The 18,522-nt window shown below is 34.5% G+C and overlaps 1 protein-coding gene across 1 annotated transcript in view; it reads left to right on the forward strand.

The window, feature by feature from the left end:
• SYCP2 (synaptonemal complex protein 2) overlaps positions 1-15,202 on the forward strand; it is an 89,736-nt gene extending 74,534 nt beyond the window's left edge. The window contains exons 31-43 of the mRNA XM_055090609.1: positions 2,208-2,245; positions 2,720-2,890; positions 4,111-4,306; positions 5,550-5,749; positions 9,649-9,739; positions 10,000-10,155; positions 10,714-10,841; positions 11,995-12,089; positions 12,186-12,285; positions 12,937-12,995; positions 13,166-13,244; positions 13,332-13,388; positions 14,388-15,202. Coding sequence (XP_054946584.1) covers positions 2,208-2,245; positions 2,720-2,890; positions 4,111-4,306; positions 5,550-5,749; positions 9,649-9,739; positions 10,000-10,155; positions 10,714-10,841; positions 11,995-12,089; positions 12,186-12,285; positions 12,937-12,995; positions 13,166-13,244; positions 13,332-13,388; positions 14,388-14,462 — 1,445 coding nt within the window. The 3' untranslated portion in view covers positions 14,463-15,202. The remainder of the gene's footprint in view (positions 1-2,207; positions 2,246-2,719; positions 2,891-4,110; positions 4,307-5,549; positions 5,750-9,648; positions 9,740-9,999; positions 10,156-10,713; positions 10,842-11,994; positions 12,090-12,185; positions 12,286-12,936; positions 12,996-13,165; positions 13,245-13,331; positions 13,389-14,387) is intronic.
• The last annotated feature ends 3,320 nt before the right edge of the window (positions 15,203-18,522 follow it).

An 18,522-nucleotide genomic window follows, 5' to 3' on the forward strand; every position in this document is an offset into this window, starting at 1 on the left:
CGAAAAAAAAAAAAAAAAAAAAAAAAAAAAAGAAAAGAAATGCTGTAAATGATTTTACCATTTCAACTGTATGAAATACTTTGTTGATAAATGTGTTTTTGTTATGTAGTGTGTATAATTACATACTCTTTTGAATAGGAAAAAAAGTACGAAAGTAAATACACCAAAATGCTACAGAGGTTTTTCTTCTTTTTATTATTTATGGTAATATGGTTATATTTAAATTTCTTTTTATTTATTTATTTTTTTTTGGTAGTATGCGGGCCTCCCTTTGTTGTGGCCTCTCCCGCTGCGGGGCACAGGCTCCGGATGCGCAGGCTCAGCGGCCATGGCTCATGGGCCCAGCCGCTCCGCGGCATGCGGGATCCTCCCAGACCGGGACGCGAACCCAGTTCCCCTGCATCGGCAGGCGGACGCGCAACCACTGCGCCACCAGGGAAGCCCCTAAATTTCTTTTTTATTGGAATCTTTAGGGTCACAAAGTATGGTTTATCATAATCTTTGGTTCATGACACACTCTCTCATCATTTCTCTACTCATGGCCTACTATTCAGTTATTTGGCTAATTACTGTGAGTAATGTATTAAGTATTTATGACCCCAGCACTGTAAACAAAATCAAAGCTTGGACAGCACCCCACTCCCTGCTTTTTAGGAATTCATATAGATGCAATAAAAATTTATTGAAAGGAAAACAATTTCCTTGCAGAAATATTTTTGCCAAAATCTTTCACAAAATGTTTTCCCAGCATAAGTCTTCTGCTTCTTGAAGTAGCTGGATAAGAGTTTGAGGTGTGCATTTTGGGCTAGACATAATGGCCATTTTCATAGCTTAGATAAATTTCAGTATTTACTAAACCACAGAGATTTTATATATTCCATTTTTAAAAGAAGGTAACATAACTGAGCTTTTAAATTTATATTTAAGGGAATCAGTTTTTATTTTCTTTCAGGATAAAAATAATTGTTCGTGACCTGTGGGAGTTGGGGGAGGGAATGATGGCTTAAAAAGAAGTAAAAATAGAGGAAATAGGAAATGAACTTTGGCATGTGTTTAGAAATGAGGCTGAATCTTGAAAACAGATGAGAGTTCAATCATATACATGAGGAAGAGAAGTAATAGGATTATCATATATATAAGAGACAGTAGGAAATAGCATAGTGTACTCAGGAAGTGCAGTATCGGGGTAGTTGGAATGTAGATCAGACTTGTGGGAAAACGTTGAAAAATGTGGCTGGGTCTAGTCACAGTGTGTGGACTTTGAAGCAGTGTGTTATAAGCCAAGGAGAAACATGATAAGATTCACATACTCTCAGGGACCTTATAGTCTAGTAGGAAGATGTATAAGTAAAGACATTTATGACATGGGAAGTTATTAAAGGTTAGAATACTGAAGTCAGTAAATACTCTTAAAATAGAACACTTCTGAGTGAATTGTTTTGTTTTTATGGTTGAATGACAGTGAGCCAGTATGTACGAGCTGGTTTATTGCCAGGAAGACCTTGGATAATCCCAATTCATTATTATTTCCTTGGCTGGGATAAGCCCAGTTCTTAGGCTTCAGTGAATATTTAGAAAGTGGAAATTGTCCTGGAAATGCAAAAAAAGGGAATAGGGACTGAAGCAACTCTTAATAATATGGGTAAATCTTAGAAACATAATGATGGGTGAAAAATAAAGCAAATCATAGAATATTTCATATAATGTGATACTGTTTTATAAAGTTCATTATATTGTCTAGGGATATATATCTGTGAAGTAAAACTTTAAGAGCAAGTGACTAAGAAACAGATTTCAGGATAGTGATGACCTTTTGGCAGAGGGGATTTGGAGGATCGTGTAAGAAGGAGTACACAAAGTAGATTCAGTATTATTCATAAGCTGGTTCTTAGTGGAATGGTAGATTCATGGGTTACTTGGTAACATACATAATGTATGTTACATATTCTCTTGTATGTTTAAAAGTGTATACTATAAAATAAAGGAGGAGAAGGGAAATTGGTAATTCATGTTGTACCAAACTATACTGTAAAAGTTTATCAATCTCAGTTTAGTCTTATCTTGAAACTTAAATTTTTGAATGAGTTTAAAGATATATTCTTATTGTTTTTATGATTTTAACTTACATGCAGAAGTATTCTATTAACAGTTTTTAATGTCAGTTCTTATCTATTTGAAAAATTTAACCTTATTTCCTTGAATTGCAGGACCATCTTTGGAAAGGGGACAGCCAAGATCTAAAATGGTAAAACCAGGAAGTCTGTGTTCAAACATCCCTTTAAAATTATTTTTCTCCTTGTAGTGAAAAAATGTCATTTGTCCCCTTATAATTTTATCCTTGTTATCAGTTCCTTGTTTTCTATAATTGTTCCAAGCTTTGCACACTTACTTCTACCTTCTGCCTTTTTGAATCATGTTGACTTGTTTTAAGTTTATTTTATTCTGTGGTTGTAGGTATTTTTGATATCTTTTCTTTTCTCTCTCTCTTACTTTAGTTACGTAATATATATCAGGCCTCACAGAGCTTTAATGATAAGGATAAAAAGGTGATAAAGATATATTTGAAATGGAAAGATAAAATCCAGTCATTTAAAAAGTATTAATCAGGAATCTTTTTATTCCTACAAATATACAGATCTTGTCACAGTGCCAATTTTGTAGCAAATAGCTTGTATCTCAAAATATTGATCTAATATATTCAGGAATTTTTCTCCTAAAGATACCCAACAAAAACATCACCAAAAAGGTAGATGAGACAGTTCCAGAGGGGAGAACGAGACTTCCACGACGAGCCACAGAAACCAAAAAAAATTATAAAGATCTCTCAAATTCTGAATCAGAGAGTGGACAAGAATTTTCACATTCATTTAAAGAGAAAGTGTTAGTAAAGGTAAATAGATACAATTCAGATTAATAGTTTCTAAAAGCTTTTTAAAATATTAAATATAGAATATATTTTTGTAAGAATGTCAGATTTATCTTGTCACTTCTTTTTAAGATTTAACCTTCCATATGAGAAAACTTATATAACAATTCTAAAAATTGATCCTTAGGCAATATAATGTTAAAATTTATAATAAGTTGGCATTATTGTTACAAAACAGATGTTTGACTCTAGTAAAATTATAACTTTAAGATAATATCTTTGAATTAGAGGAGTACTTGGTCTTTCCAAAATTATGCTTCAAGAAACTACAGACTGTTGGGAAGCTGTGGATCTTCTTCTTGAATGAAAGCAAAAATATTGGATCTGAGGTTCTTGCCATACCCTGCCCCACCTCTGTTCACCCCTGACTTCTAGAGAGATGAAGGAACTTACCCAAGGTCACACAGCTAGGAAATGGTTAAAAAAAAAAAAAAAAAAGATTTGAACTCAACAGAGTCTGGCAGGTCTCTGATCATTTACACTGTTCTCATTTTAAATCATTAAACCTCCATCGCCCCCTGTTTTCTCTTACCTGGAAGAACTTAAGGACTTCATAACTTACCTCCACATTTTCTTATCGCTTCCTACTTTAATTTACTATGCAAATAGTTAGGTAAATCTTACCAAGCCAACTCTCATCTTACCTTCTTCAAAGGAAAACCCTGAAAATCTCCAAATAGACATTCAAAACATCAAAATACCTTTCCAAGCTTATTTTCTCACTTCCCCAGTATATACACAGAACTGTACCAGTCAAATAGAATAACCTGTGACTGCCAAACAAGACCTGTGCTTCTCGCTACCTTTGCTCATATCAGTCGTCCTCCATACTCTCAGTATGTTCCCTTGCCATCTTCTTTTACAAACTCCTGAGCATGTTGAGTACCATGAACTCCTTCTGGTTTCCCTAAACTGGAAATCACCTTTTTTGAACCGTTATAGCATTTAATTTGTATCTGTTAGGATATTTATTGTAGTCTATAATATTTTCCTGTGAATTTGTCATATGCTTTCTTGTATATTAGAAGATCTTTCACTACTCATGTTGAGGCCCCTGTTATGCCTGTAGGTAGTGATACAAGGCATTTAATAAATAATTCAATGTAATTTAATTAAATTGTTTTATGTGTCCAAGTATAAATTATTTGTATCCGAGTATAATTGAAAGATATCAATACATTTAGGAGAAGATCCATTCCAGACGCAAAACCATGAAACTGCCAAAGAAACAGCAGAATTCCTTCACTGCCGAAACACAAGAGGATATATCAAAAGAATGGAAAAACTCATCTCTACTGAAAGATACTATAAGAGATAATAGCCTTGATCTATCTCCTGTCACTTTATCTGGGAGTCCATCATCTATAGAAGTAATGAGATGTCAGTATCATTTTTTTTCTTTTAGTTGAATGTTCAGTAATTTTCTATTGTAACTAATTATGTGAAAATACAATTTGAAGACTAATTTTGAGGGATATGTTTAAGATTTTCAGTAGTCAAAACTTCATTTTTAAACTAGTTAATGCTAGTAACTTGGTCTTTGCTAAGTAGACTTGGGAACAATATTACTATGACACTGAAGTTTTACATGTTAGGAAGTTAAAGACCAAATGCTTTAATATAGAAAATATTTAATGTATACTTACAAATTATAATGTGAAAGCTTGAATAAACACTTATGTTTTTAGCTCAAAATATATTTAATAAGAGGGAAATAATGATGGGGATTTCTATTTTCTCATTTTTACATTTCATTGACAAAATTCTCCAGGGAATATCATGGTCAATCTTTGGACCTGTAGTGGATTATCTTCATAAACAATTGAAGTTTTGCTTTTATTTAAAAATAATTGGGAAAGAAAAAATTTATTCTTTGGAGCTCTGGCATATGTATATATTTTTCTAGTATAGAAACTATAAGAATAAGTTTCTACTTTTAATATCTTTTTCATTTCCCTTTATGGATATTTTAAAGCATTTCTAAGTGTCTGTCATTTTAGCTAAAATTCAAGACCATTCAACACCAGTTAATGTAGATTTCCTCTAAAGTAGCTACTTTGTTCTTTTCTAGAATATTTTCATAATGCTTGGGACCACTGTCATCTCAGATAAGCACACACTCAGAAGACAGATGCACATGCCCTGATTTGATCTGAAAACTGTCTGAGAATTCATTTATACTAAGACTTATTTCAGCCATGAATTTTCTCATCTATATGTAAAGGATGTAGACCAGATGATTTCCCAAGCCATTTCTAACCATAAAATTCTGTGACTTTAATATATATCAGTACTGGTGTCAAAATACTCAAGATAATAATTAGGTTGATCATTATAGTGCAGCCCATACTTTAGATATTTGTGTTTGAAAATGTTTTGAAAGTTCTTAGAGTTACAATTTTGTTTTAAATTGAGCCATTAATATTTTTCAGTCTTATAAAAATATTTTACACTTAATTTTATCTTGATTTATTGAACATTTATCCTTTCTAAATACAGCTAAGATTTGAGGATTTGATAAATTACTATATTTTTTAGAATTTTAATTAATAACACTATTTCTAAAGATGTCAGTGATTAACACCTGCCAACTCTTTTTGTTTGTGTTTGTGAGGCAATATAGGTATAGAGAAAATAACAGAAAGGGATTTAACTCAGGATTATGGCTGTATAACAAAATCAGTATCACCTTATCCAAAAATTTCATCACCTGAATCCTTAAACAGTGGAGCTGGAAGTCCAATAAAGTCACTCAAGAAAAGTGAGAAGAATTTACTATGTACAAGAGAAAGTTGCTCACCAATTCCACGATCATTCTTTTTGGTAAGGAAAAAATGTATATATATTTTTTCCTTTATTAGATATACCTGAAGGGAGTAAATCATTTGACTCTAATCTTAATCAAATATATAGTGCTTGTCTATTTAAGGTTTTGAGTTTGGTCTGGGGGAGAGAAGGAACCTACCAATAAGTAAAACAGCCTCGGTGAACTAACAGACTGATACATACAGGAGAAAGATGTAGTGGTATGAGAAGTACAGAGTACTGATAAGAATTCTGTGATAGGAACAGTCACTTCCAAAGAGGTACTACTTATTTGTCTACATGTCAGAACTACATTTCCTAGATTGGAACAGGCTTATTCCTGCGACACAGGCACTTCTTTCCAGTTTCACCACAACTCAAAGTCTGTAACCTTTTAGTTACTAAATCACAAGTTGGCAAAACAAACTGACAAAGAATATAGTTGAAAACAGTATGACTATAGCATTTGCTTTAGAGATTTGTAAAGGAACTTTAGTAGTTAAATGGCATGAATATTAACATAATGGTATATTGAAAAAGTCTTTATTCTGCTGCTCGTGTATTGTTATATGTACCATTTCTTATTAATAAAATATGTACATATGCTCAAAAGTCTTTTAAAAAGGTATTAGAGAAAGGAATCAATTATGGGTCAAAGTGAGGGAGTGTAGCTAAAAATATAATGTCTATGAGGAGTAGTTTGTAGTTTGAATTCTGCTTTTTTTTTTTTTAAGTTGTTTGTACTTTGGTACCAGTTTACAAAACCCACCTCACCTCCTTGGCTTGGGCTGTATAGATGGCTTAATTTGGAGAATTTCGAAGTAGTGATAAAGCTACAGAACTGATTGCCAAACAGAATCTTATATGAAAACTTCAGTGTGCCAAACATAAAAATAAAAATGCAGTTATGCTCTTTAAAGCAGATGGGTCTAAACCGTGGCCTACATACCTCCCTCCCTCTCTGATAACCCCCCAAAAGCACCTTTGCCAGACTCTTAATTTCTACAGACCACAATTTAAAACCATTTCCCACTAGACCATCATCCCATGGTCCTTTCTCAGTATTGCTCTGTCATCCCTCCTTTCCTTGAATCCTTTCTCCCTTTAGTATCCCATCTTGCAAATCTCAACACCTAGGTCATCCCCACCCACCTACTTTGATGCTATCTGTGCTAGATGGAATTTTAATTGTTACATATTTATTGGCTGGACATTTACAGGAGACATTGTGTTTCCCATTTACTGTTGACTCTTAATTAGGTATTGGAAATTTGCTATATAAATTAGTTGTACCAGCTTACACTCTCCAATGATGCTATGTGATAGTGCCCATGTTTCTACAGTTTTTTGCCCACCTGATGAGTGTAAAGTGTGTCTGACTTTAATTTGCATTTTTCAGATTAACAGCATCAGTGAGTATTTTCATATTTTTTGGCCACTTTGTAAATTGCCTGTTTTTCTAATTTTTAAATTGCATAGTTTGATTTTTCCTATAAATTTGTAGTTCTTACTATATTCTGGAAATTCTTTATTGATTATATACAATGCAGACATTCTTTTTCTAGTATGTAGCTGTCTTTTCACTTAGTTAAATCAAAATATGATGTAATGAAATTTACCAATCTTTTGTTCTTCAAGAAATCCTTCCCTCAGTTATTGTCATAAAAATATTTTCCTTTCTTGTACAAATGTTAGTTTTAACTTTGAGGTTTTCCATCTTCCTAGGCTTCCTCTTTGCATATGGAGAGTGAATTAGTGCAACATCATGCATTGGATACCCCACCTTTCTCCATCGTTTGTGATGCCAGTTTGGTCACAGCCTTGGCAACCACATGGGTCGGCTGTTTGGCCAGTAGAATATAGAACAGTGCCTGTCTATCTTCGAGCTAATACAACATTGCTTCAATTAGTGTAGTTTTATGCTTACAGGGGTTTCACCACCCCCATCCTCACCCTCATCTCATTCTGCTTCTAAATTCTCTTGGCCCTATACTTGTCTGATAAAATTTAGAATTAGTTTGTCTAAGGGAAGAATTGCCATTTCCCAGTATCGTTACTGAGATTTCTCATCGACGTATTTCATTTTTCTCTCTACTTTTTGGTCTTATTTCCAACAAAGTTCTGTCAAATCTTCCACAAAGAAAGTTGTACTTCTGCAGTGTTTTATGGGCCTTTTTCTTTACTGTATGTAAAAAAAAAAAAACCTTTAGAACAATTGTTTTCTGGATTTTTAACTTTTTGCTTTTGTGTAGAAACACTATTGATTTTTATGTCCCCACACCCTTGGCAAATTCTCTCATAATCGCCTGCCTAGATTCTCTTGTATTTTGAATATAGATAATCATAAACTGTTTTTTATGGTAATTTTTGCATTTTCTCTTCCAGTCCTTATACTGCATGGTCTTTTCATTTTTAAGGTTACTATGACCTGTAGAGCAGTGCTAAATAGATACCATGCTAGTATGCATGCTTATCGATAGTTTTTGGTAGATACTTGTTATCCGATTAATGTTCTAATTGTTTAAGTGCCTTTTTTTCAGTTATGAATGGGTGTTGAGTTTTAGTCGGGAATGAGTTACTCCCTCAAAATTTAAGGAGTTTGGTTTAATGTTGTTGTGTTTTTCTTACTTTAGTTTTCTAACTTCCTTTGGGTTTCTGTGTGTCTTGTTCATTCATAGCCCAGTTAAGAATAATACTATTGTGAATAGAAACAATATAAATTCTGTGGTACGGTTGGCCCTCCATATCCATCAGTTCCACATCTGTGGATTCAACCAACTGTGGATCACTATTTTATATATGGGACGGTAGCATCGGTGGATTTCGATATTTGTAAGGGGTCCTGGAACCGAATCCGCCCCGCAGATACTGAGGGAGGAGTGTACTTATACAGGAAATACAAAAATTGCAACAGCTATTCAGATGTAAGCAGTTATAGTTCAGAAAAAATTTATGGAAATTGAACCTCCAAATATGAAAATCATATTTGAAGCAAAAAAGGGGTATATATGGTAGTGTATCCATCAAGCTTTCCTTAAGCTAAGTTGGTTCTTATAAGAATCAGATTATGGGCCTTTAATAATAGTTATAATAATTTAGTATTTTTCAACGGTTATTATCTGAAAATGTGATGTTTAAAATATGTAGGATGGTTTGATCATAAAAAAAGTTGTAATTTTTAAAATGAGATGGTCTTAAATAGGCTATCACTGCTAAACCACTGACATATTTATAATTAGGACTTTCTGGTTTCATGATCATACAGGAATTTGGGTGAGCTATTTTTCCACTACAGAAGTCCACCAGTCCATCAACAAAAATATTTTAATAACCTATAAAATACAGAATGTTAAGATAGAATTTTATAGCTTGGAGTGGGCTGGGTTTTGACCTGGACCTAAGTGGATAAGTTGATATATACCGACTGACTGGAGAAGCAGCAGTAACCTAAGTACAGAAAGGCTACCAGAAGTGGACATGCATTTTCATAAAACAGGAAAAAGACTAATTTGACTGTAACAAACTTGTGTATTGAAACAGTAAGACATAAGGTTAGAGGACAAAGATATGGCTTAAAGATATAGCTTGAAATAACTAGTTTAGACTTGTCTTTTCTATGGCTTCCCATTTCCTGACTCAAAGAAATCAAAATCCTAATAAGGAAGAACTGAAAAGTAGGAGTAGTTTAAAAAGGCCAGCTCAAAACAATTGCTGTAATTTAAGACTGAGGTTAACATAAGAATTTAGGTAAATGTATGGTAGTGTGAGACATAACAAGGTATAGAAACAAAACAATCTGAAAAAAAAGAATTGATAGCATTTGCAATTTACTGTCTTTAGGGTTTGAGAAAGATGGTCAAAGGTGAATCCAAGAGTAATTACAGAATTTTTTTTCCTATTTCTGATACATACTTTAGGAAAGTCATTCAGCATCTCCATTATCCATGTCTAGTGAAGGAAGAGAGAAAATATGGTGTGGCATGTCCTATGACTCCACTCATGTATCAGGTTTGTAGTCAGACTTGCTTTTTAAAAAACATATGTTAATCACCAAAATACTACTGTGAAATTTCATCTGAGGAAATTATATATTTTAAGTCAATTTAGTTAATGTTAAAATGAAAGTTAAGTACAATAGAATTTAATGCACAGTTACCTAAAACTATACAGATAATGGAAACAAAGGCCTTTTTTATGAAAGCAAGTATATATTAGGTATTTGTAATTAAGATTGTAGCACTGTTAATTACTTTTTAACTGTTCCTAAGGCCCTACACAACATCTTAGTCGCAAACGAATGTACACAGAAGACAATCTAAGTAATCCTGGTGAAGCAGAATTGGAAGAAGAAGAAGAAGAAAGAGCAAACTTGCTTCCCAAGAAACTGTCTAAAGGAGAAGGTGCCGATCATCACACTTGGAAAGGTTAGGTAGAGCAAATGCCTATGTCAAGATGCATTTATTTTTGAAAATGGTTTCTTAGATCTTGAGTGGTTCTATTCACAAAACAAATTCCTTTGTAAAGATAAGTTTGTATAAATCCAAGAAGGATAATGCTTTATCACAAAGTTCACTTTACCTGCATAATGTTATAGTAAGGGTCTTTTTACTCATAAATCTCCCTCATCATTCTATCACTGATTACCACAGACAAGTTTTACTAGAGTATGAATTTACTGATAGATGAGTGTGTCACTAAATACTTGGGTTAATAATGTAGTAGTTAAGAACTAGTTCTTTAAAAAAAATCAGTCCAAGTATGTTCCATTTTAATGTTACTGTTTCTGCCTTAATTCCCATGCTAGAAGGTTTTTTAATAAGTATTTTAAATGAAAAATATAGTAGTCTGTCTTTGATTTTATAATCCTTAGATTACATATAGAATCTAAAAATAAGATAGATTTGTTCTCAGCCTCATGACAAATAATGCTAAATTTGTAACAATGCATATCTTAATTTTGGCTGATTGTCTTCATTTTTTAGTGTCTGAAAGTATATCTCCATTATCAACAAATGACTTTTCTATTCCTGGGGAGAACTGGGACACTGAAATTTCAGGTGTAGGGACGATGTGTGAGGCGCTCAATACAGAATTTAGGAGGAAAGTTCATGTGAGTTGTCATTCTTTAAATTATGATTTATATTTACACCCAATAGCATAACAATATGCCACACTTTCTACTAGACTGTCAGTTTGACCCTTTGGCAACAAAACACTTCTTCATGAACTCACCTTTCCTCATGTACTGGTGAAAAATTAGAATGATTCCTAGGCGAAAAGCCTTATTATCTCATGAGCCCAGTTCCTTTTCTAAAATCTGTGCATTACTTGTATTCTTTCTTTTTCTATGGGTTCTGTCTCTTTGTCCTATTTTCCTTTTCAGTTTAACATTTTGAGTCTTCTGTGATTTTTTTTTTCTGAATGATTTTCTTTTCATGCCTAGTCTTTTTAATACATTCTTTAATCTCCATAGCAGTGACTGCTTGTGAGGGTACTGTATTAAAGTATAGAGGATGAGCAACCTCAGTCAGAGAAATCCATTTCACTTTGTTTCACCAGTTCTGTACTTACATATCCTTAGTTACTGAGGTTCCAATGAGGGTGATGTTTACAAAATCACTTTATAAAATAATTTTTAATTATTATTGTTTTCTCCACCTATCTCTTTTTCTCACATGCCTATATTTAGAGTAGACAGTTCTTTTTGCCCTCCTGTTAAGAGAAGATATCTTTCTGCACAGGTTGTCAGCCCGATCTGTTCTTTGCCTTTTTCATCTCTTCATGGGTAAAATCTGAAATTATTTAAGATTCTGTATATTTTTGTTTTCATTTGATTTATCCAAGGTCAATCTCATCTAAACAGAGAAGCCCTGTTTCATATATTCTGTTACACATCTGTGACTAGCTGCGAATATATGTTTTTATGAAAAATGGTAATAAATAACTTTGAGTGTGACTCTTATGCTGTGTTCCTGAAGAGAATTATAATCACTAGCATTTTTATAAATGTAGAATGTCATGTACTTATGAAAATAATCACCAATTCCAACCCTCAGTCAGAGCCTTCCTGGTGGAACTAGGCCCTGATCTGACTGAGCTTATTTATTAACACTTCAGTTGAGATCACTGAGTTTTTTTTAATTTTTCACTTTTCTAAGTTCTTCTTAAGCATTTATATTTCATGGAAAAGGCTTTGGCCTTAATATAGTCTTGGTTAGATTATTTTGTAAAGATTTTTCAAGTTAAAAATGAGTATTTTTCAGATCCGCCACAAAATGATGGATTATTTTACTAAGCAGTCTTGGAAAACGGCTCAACAACATATAAAAACAATGAACCATCAGATTCAGGAATATAGGTCTGTGCTAAAAATCCCTTCTGAAATATTCTAAGTGCTGTGCTATAAGTAAGTGCTATCATTAAAAAAAATAATCTCATTTTGTTTCTTTAATAGGATCAAAAAACTTGACAAATTCCAACTCATCATCATAGAGGAGCTGGAGAATTTTGAAAAAGATTCACAGTCTTTAAAAGATTTGGAGAAGGAATTTGCGGTTTGTGCTTTTAAGAGTTTAAAAATAATTTTAAAACCTCATTTTTAAAGAGCTACACTCAGGAAAACTTCTGTTAACCTTCTGCTTTTAGACCACACCATAAAGGTTTTTGGTTTTTAGAACATAATTTAATCTTAGATTTTTAGTTTCATATACATACACTAAAAATACAGACTTAAGTTTATGATGCGGGGGAGGGATAAACTGGGAATTTGGGATTAAGAGATACACACTACTTTACATAAAATGGATTAACAACAAAGACCTACTATATAGCACAGGGAACTATATTCAATATCTTGTAATAACCTGTAATGGAAAAGAATCTGAAAAAGAATATATATATGTATGTATAACTGAACCACTTTGCTGTACATCTGAAACACTGTAAATCTATACTTCAGTAAACTATACTTCAGTAAATATATATATAAAGTTTATGATGAATACCTTTGATAATAAAGGAGAAAGTCTGCAAGAGTTTGCTTTCAATTTTTGTTTTATCTGAAAGAGTATATGACATCTGCAATATTCTTAGCATATAGCCAAGTTGTTTTTTAAATTAGGAATAATATAAATATAGTAAATTCTGCTAAGTTTTAATTTTTAGTCATAATTATACTATAACCAGTTTTGTATTTTGAAATTTAGGGCTTTTGGGAAAAGGTATTTCAGAAGTTCGGTGCCTATCAAAAAAGTGAACAGCAGAGGTTAGTATGACATTCTTAATGATTAGAATCTATAACATTAGATTTTTTTATTATAATAAATAGTTTAAAATTAAAATTATATATACTATATTATAGCAATTTAATTTGGTAATTAAAATACAAAGGTAACTTATTATTTTAAAGGTAACTTTTATTATTTTATTTGTTAGACTTCACCTTTTAAAAGCTTCATTGGAAAAGAATGTCTTCTACAACACTGATTATGAAGAAACTGTTTTTACATCTGAGGTATAAATTTATATATAATCTCAATATTAGTCTTTTTGCTGTGAAAATTTTATAGTAAATTTCATGGGGGAAATTATTTATTCACAGATATGTTTGATGAAAGAAAACATGAAAATGCTGCAAGACAGACTTCTTAAGGAAATGGTAAATCAGCTATCTAGTTTGGGTTTTTCAAATGGAATGATCAGTCATGCTTTTATATATTTAAATGGGAAATTCTTCCACAGGTTTTTCTTCTTTCTTTTTGGATTGAGAGAAGCCAGTTTTAGCCCCACGGGGGTTCTTTTAGTTCTTTAAAATGGGAGAAAATTTACAGTAGAAAAATAGGGGTGATTTAAATGATGAGTCCCTCTCCCAAGGAAGAAAAGATGGATTTAGAAATTTAAAAATAAGCTAGAAAAATGATTTCTTTGTATGTATCTAAGCACGATGCACTGCAACAGTCCTGATGTGTCTTCTGAAGTCCTGTATCAGGCAGAGCTACCCAGAAAGAACTATTGTCTACTTGGACAAGACTTCCATTTCCTTAGATTTGGGGATAAAAGTAGCTGGCTTTCCAAAGGTCTAGTTAGACCAGCAACTGCAGTCAGGGGTTGGGGAGGGGGGAAGGTGTCTAAAGGTACTTCTCCAAGTGAACATGCCTTTGGTGTTTTCTCAAAGATGGAGGCATTTCTATGTGTATTTTAGTACTAATCTTTGATACAGGATATTTTAATACCCTTTTATTAAATTTTAATAGAACCAGTATGCTGATATATAGCAGAGGATCAGGATGTGTGGCTAAGCCAGTTCAGCTTAAGCTAACTAACTAGACTGATTCTTGCTGAAGTTCTTCTCCAGACTATAGATTTAATATTTAAAGGAAGAAAGTAAAAAATAAATTTCATTGATTTGGGGGTTTAAAAGATGAGGTCTTCTCTCAACTGATCATCTAAATTCATCTAAATATATCTAAAATATCAGTAATAAGCACATAATTCTGTAGATATCTAGGAACAGACCCTGGGGAACCGGATAGAATGAACACTGATACATAATATCTTTATTCATAATACCTAATATCTTGATTTTTTTCTATTTTATTAGATTTTAAAGTTTCACTGTAAAACTACCAAAGTGTGATTTTTTTTTTCTTGGCCATAGCAAGAAGAGCAGCTTCTTACTGTACGCAGAGGATTGATGTCATTATTCATGGCTCATGAAAGAAACGATGTGTGATGTCTAGTTGTTATCAACAAGTTGTATCCAGTTATTCCTTTGTGTGTATAGCTGAGGAATACCAGAGTAGCTCTACAAAGAAAATACATGTCACCCAGGCAAGAGTACCTTTGTAGGAACCTCTAAATTCAAAGAAATGGCCTCTAATGGATGAGAAAGAACCTACAGTCACTATAACATGACACTTGAGACCCAAAGACTTTTGTCTGTACAATACTCTTTTTTAGAAAGCTTTGGGAAACCAATCAGTAAAAGAAATTGGCTTGTTTTTATAGTAATATTTGCATGAGACAAAATATTGCCAAATTAACTACTCATAAACTAGTTATTTCTTTAATAAACTAAAATTTATCATATAAAATATATTTTTAAAGTTTGAACTAAATAAAGTATTAATAAAATTTACTAGTTCAGAATATACTACAAGTAATAAAAATGTAGTGATGCATGGAAGGGGGAGGAGTCTGATTTAAAATGCTTCCCTGAGTGTAAATCAGTACTTTCAGCACACTGCTGGAGAGTATATTTATTCAGTTATGGCTCCATTGGATTAGAAGGCACTGACTAGCCTAAAATAGTTAACTCGTCTATCTAGAATTAAAATGGTATTAACTCGCAGCAGGCTGTTTTGACAAGTACTTTTTAAGCCCTAGTGTTCATTGTAATAATATTTTGCTAGATTAATGTATAAAAATGAATATACATTTATTTGCTTTAATTGTATAATAAAGTTGAAATAAATGCTGTCACTGGGATTTTATACAATTATTTTACTTGATAAATCTTTTCCTGTTTTATGAACACTGGATCAAGCAAAATATCCTCCAATCAATCAGACATCTGAAGTATAACACCACACAGCCTCACTCACTGTCGTACTTACCTGCTTCATGGTAGCAGAGTATTTGGATATTACTGGTATTTAAATACAGTGGTAAAGGCTTCTTAGTCTAGATAAGCAAAGGAAAACCCTGCACATCTTAGCTTTATCCCACTGCTAGCATCAGCTAAGATTTACTGATTGATTGATTGATAGGGTAGCAGGGATTCTATGTCAAGAAACAGCGACAGGTCTGCTGTAATATTAACTACTACTCAGGAGTTGAAACTCCACGTTGCCCTGTGAGACTTCTCTAGAATCAGTCCCATCGTGACACATCCTTGTTTGCCTCATCCTTGGCCAGACGTCCAAGACTCCTAAATAATACATGATACTAATTCCTATACTGTGCTGTATGTGTAATCCTACCCAGGTTCCTACTTCCTCCCAGCTCTTTAAACCGTTCTGCTGTGACCTTGTCATGACCATAGTTGTGCCCTGAATCTCAACTTCAAACATCATCACCCAGCCTGCTTTCTAGAGTAGTCCCAGGCTGTTTACTCCACCACTCTTTTGCTATGCCTGTTAGTTACCCTTCTTGTCCTTCCTTCTTTCCTTACCGATTCTAGAGTCCTTAGTCCAAAATAATAGTCTCTTGCCCTCTCTCCTCTCCTCACTAGTTCATACCTCTCATTCCACAACCTGAACAACACTTGAGAAGTATAATCAAGGTTTAAATTTATGACTACATATTTCAAGTGGCTACACAGCATTGCTCAGTAATCCTTATTCTGCCCTGTTCAACTGCCTTCACCGCATTTCCCGAGTATTACTGTATATCAGTACCTCTTTCCTTAATTCTTTACCTTTTAGGGGATGGCCTTACCTCATACTTTCCTCATCTCTTCTCCCTAAAATCTAACATGTTCCCTGCATCAATACTGGCATTTCTGATTTCTCACATGTTCCAATGGCAGAGTAGCCTCATTATTTCAGGACAGCCTAATCCTCCTGCTAGTGCTCTGAATCCTGTTGTCTGACTTCTCTCTACTGGTGTGTATAGCCCACACTTATTTTTATTTTTATTTTTTTTAAAAAGGACTTTGACAACAAGTTCCTCTTTAACTGCTGCCCTCCCTATGTAATTCTCTACTCACCCTTACACAGAATGTATCAAAAGAATTTTCGCGAGTTTTACTATCTCAATGTACACACTTCTTATTTGCCCCTTACCCACCTCCCTTCAGTCCAGCTTCTGTCCCTACAATTTCACTGAGACAGCTTTTATCAAAATCAGTTATTTTACCAAATCTTATCTCTGTGTACTTCTCACGCAGCTTTTCAGTGCCATTCCACAGTTAAAAACCCCCTTGGCTGGCACATATTTTCCACTCTTTCTTGGCTCATTCCTGGCTCCCCTGTTACCTCTTAATAGGGGGCTCATTCCTAGTCTATCACTTCAATCTATACCTTCTCCTTAGGTAATTTCATCTTTGTATTGATGACTTCCAAATGTAGAAACATGCTGACCTTTACTTTGGACATTAGAATGTCATATACACTGCTTTATTGATAGTTTTAATAAACATCTCAATTCTCCAAACAACTCGATTTCTCTCTCAGCAGCAGTCTCTCTCACCACCAGAGAAAAGAAAAAATAAACCTGTCCTTCCATCTCAGTAAATGTCACTTTTATCCACCCAACTATTCAAGCCAAAACCTAGAAGTAATTCCTGATTGCTCCATTTCTTTTGGCCGGTTAATCGATCAACAAGTCCTGCAGATTGTACAGCCAAAATATGTTCTACATATACTTTCTGTCACTACCTTTGACAGTGTCAACATCATTTCTCACATAGACGATTTCAACAGCCTCCTAAATTGCTTTCCAGCGTTCATACTTGCCTTTTTACAACCCGTTATGCACTCAGCAGCCAATATGTTCTTGCTAAATCATAAATCATACCATGCTTCTGACTCTGTATGTAAAACTCTCCAGTGAAAATACATTCTTAACCATGGGTCAAAGAAGAAATCACAAAGGAAATTAGAAAATACTTGGGGACAAATGAAAATGCAACATACTCAAAGCAGTGCTCAGAGAAATTTATAGCTGTACATTTATATACATTAAAAATGAAGAAGGATCTCAAATCAATAACCTAACTTTATAACTTTAAAGAACTAGAAAAAGAGCAAACTACACCCAGAGCTGTCAGAAGGAAGGAAATAATAGATATTAGAGATTTTTTAAAAAATAGAAAACAAATAAAACCAAAAGTTGATTCTTTGAAAGTCCTTCATTAAGTCTTAGTGATGCAACCACAGACAGCTGAGTGGGTCTTTTATCTCCTGCCAGGACCCTGACTGACCCCCCAGATGACACAGAGCCTGCCTGCCCTGCCCACTTTTCTCTCCTCACAGCCTCCTTAGGGAGACTGAGCTAGTATGTCCATCCCACACATCATGACTCTTCCTTCGCCAGGCCCCCTCCTCCCTCCCAGAACCATCTCTGCCGGTCTTACGGCTAATAAAGACCTGGGTTTTACCTGCTCCTCTCCTCTCTCTGCCCTCGCAGACCACTGCTCAGTCAGCAAGTAGGCGACCACCCGTGGGCACACACGTGGTGGGAGGCACAGGTATGGCTCCGAGCTGGCCGCCTTCCCTTCACTCACCCCCAGGGCTCCAACCAGGAGTCCTGTCTGGAAGCTGGAACTGGCCAAGGGCCACTTGAGTGGGACAGGGAGAAGAAAAGGAAGGCCTGTGGTGAGGAGAGGGAGGCACTTGCTCTGAGACTGGGTCCTCTCTAGACCTTTGCCCTCTTCCCCCACCATCACCTCCCTTTGGTTGAACAGCCCTGAACCATGGGGTCAATATTGTCGGCAGCCCAAGGCCGAGTTTGCACAAAACCCATGTGTCCTTTGGGAAATGTGATGTCAGTGTTCGCTCAGCGTATAACCCCCTCCTATCTAGGTCTGAGTCCTTGGAAATGGAACCCTAAAAGGAGAAAATCTGAAAGACACCTCCTGGGGTACTGCAAATCTGAGCCATGGGGCTTCATGAGCAAACTCATGGAAGTTATCCCAACTTTGACTTGAGGAAGTCATCTAAGCAGACAATCTAAGGAAGTCTTTTGGTGGCTCTGCCTCCCCCTTCCACCTCTGTCTCCCACCCCCAAACCACCCCTCCCCCAGATCTAACCTCCCTCCCTCCCTCCAACTATAGCTTCAGTCCCCAGGG

This window comes from Physeter macrocephalus, chromosome 14, assembly GCF_002837175.3.
Source record: "Physeter macrocephalus isolate SW-GA chromosome 14, ASM283717v5, whole genome shotgun sequence".
Lineage (NCBI taxonomy): Eukaryota > Metazoa > Chordata > Mammalia > Artiodactyla > Physeteridae > Physeter > Physeter macrocephalus.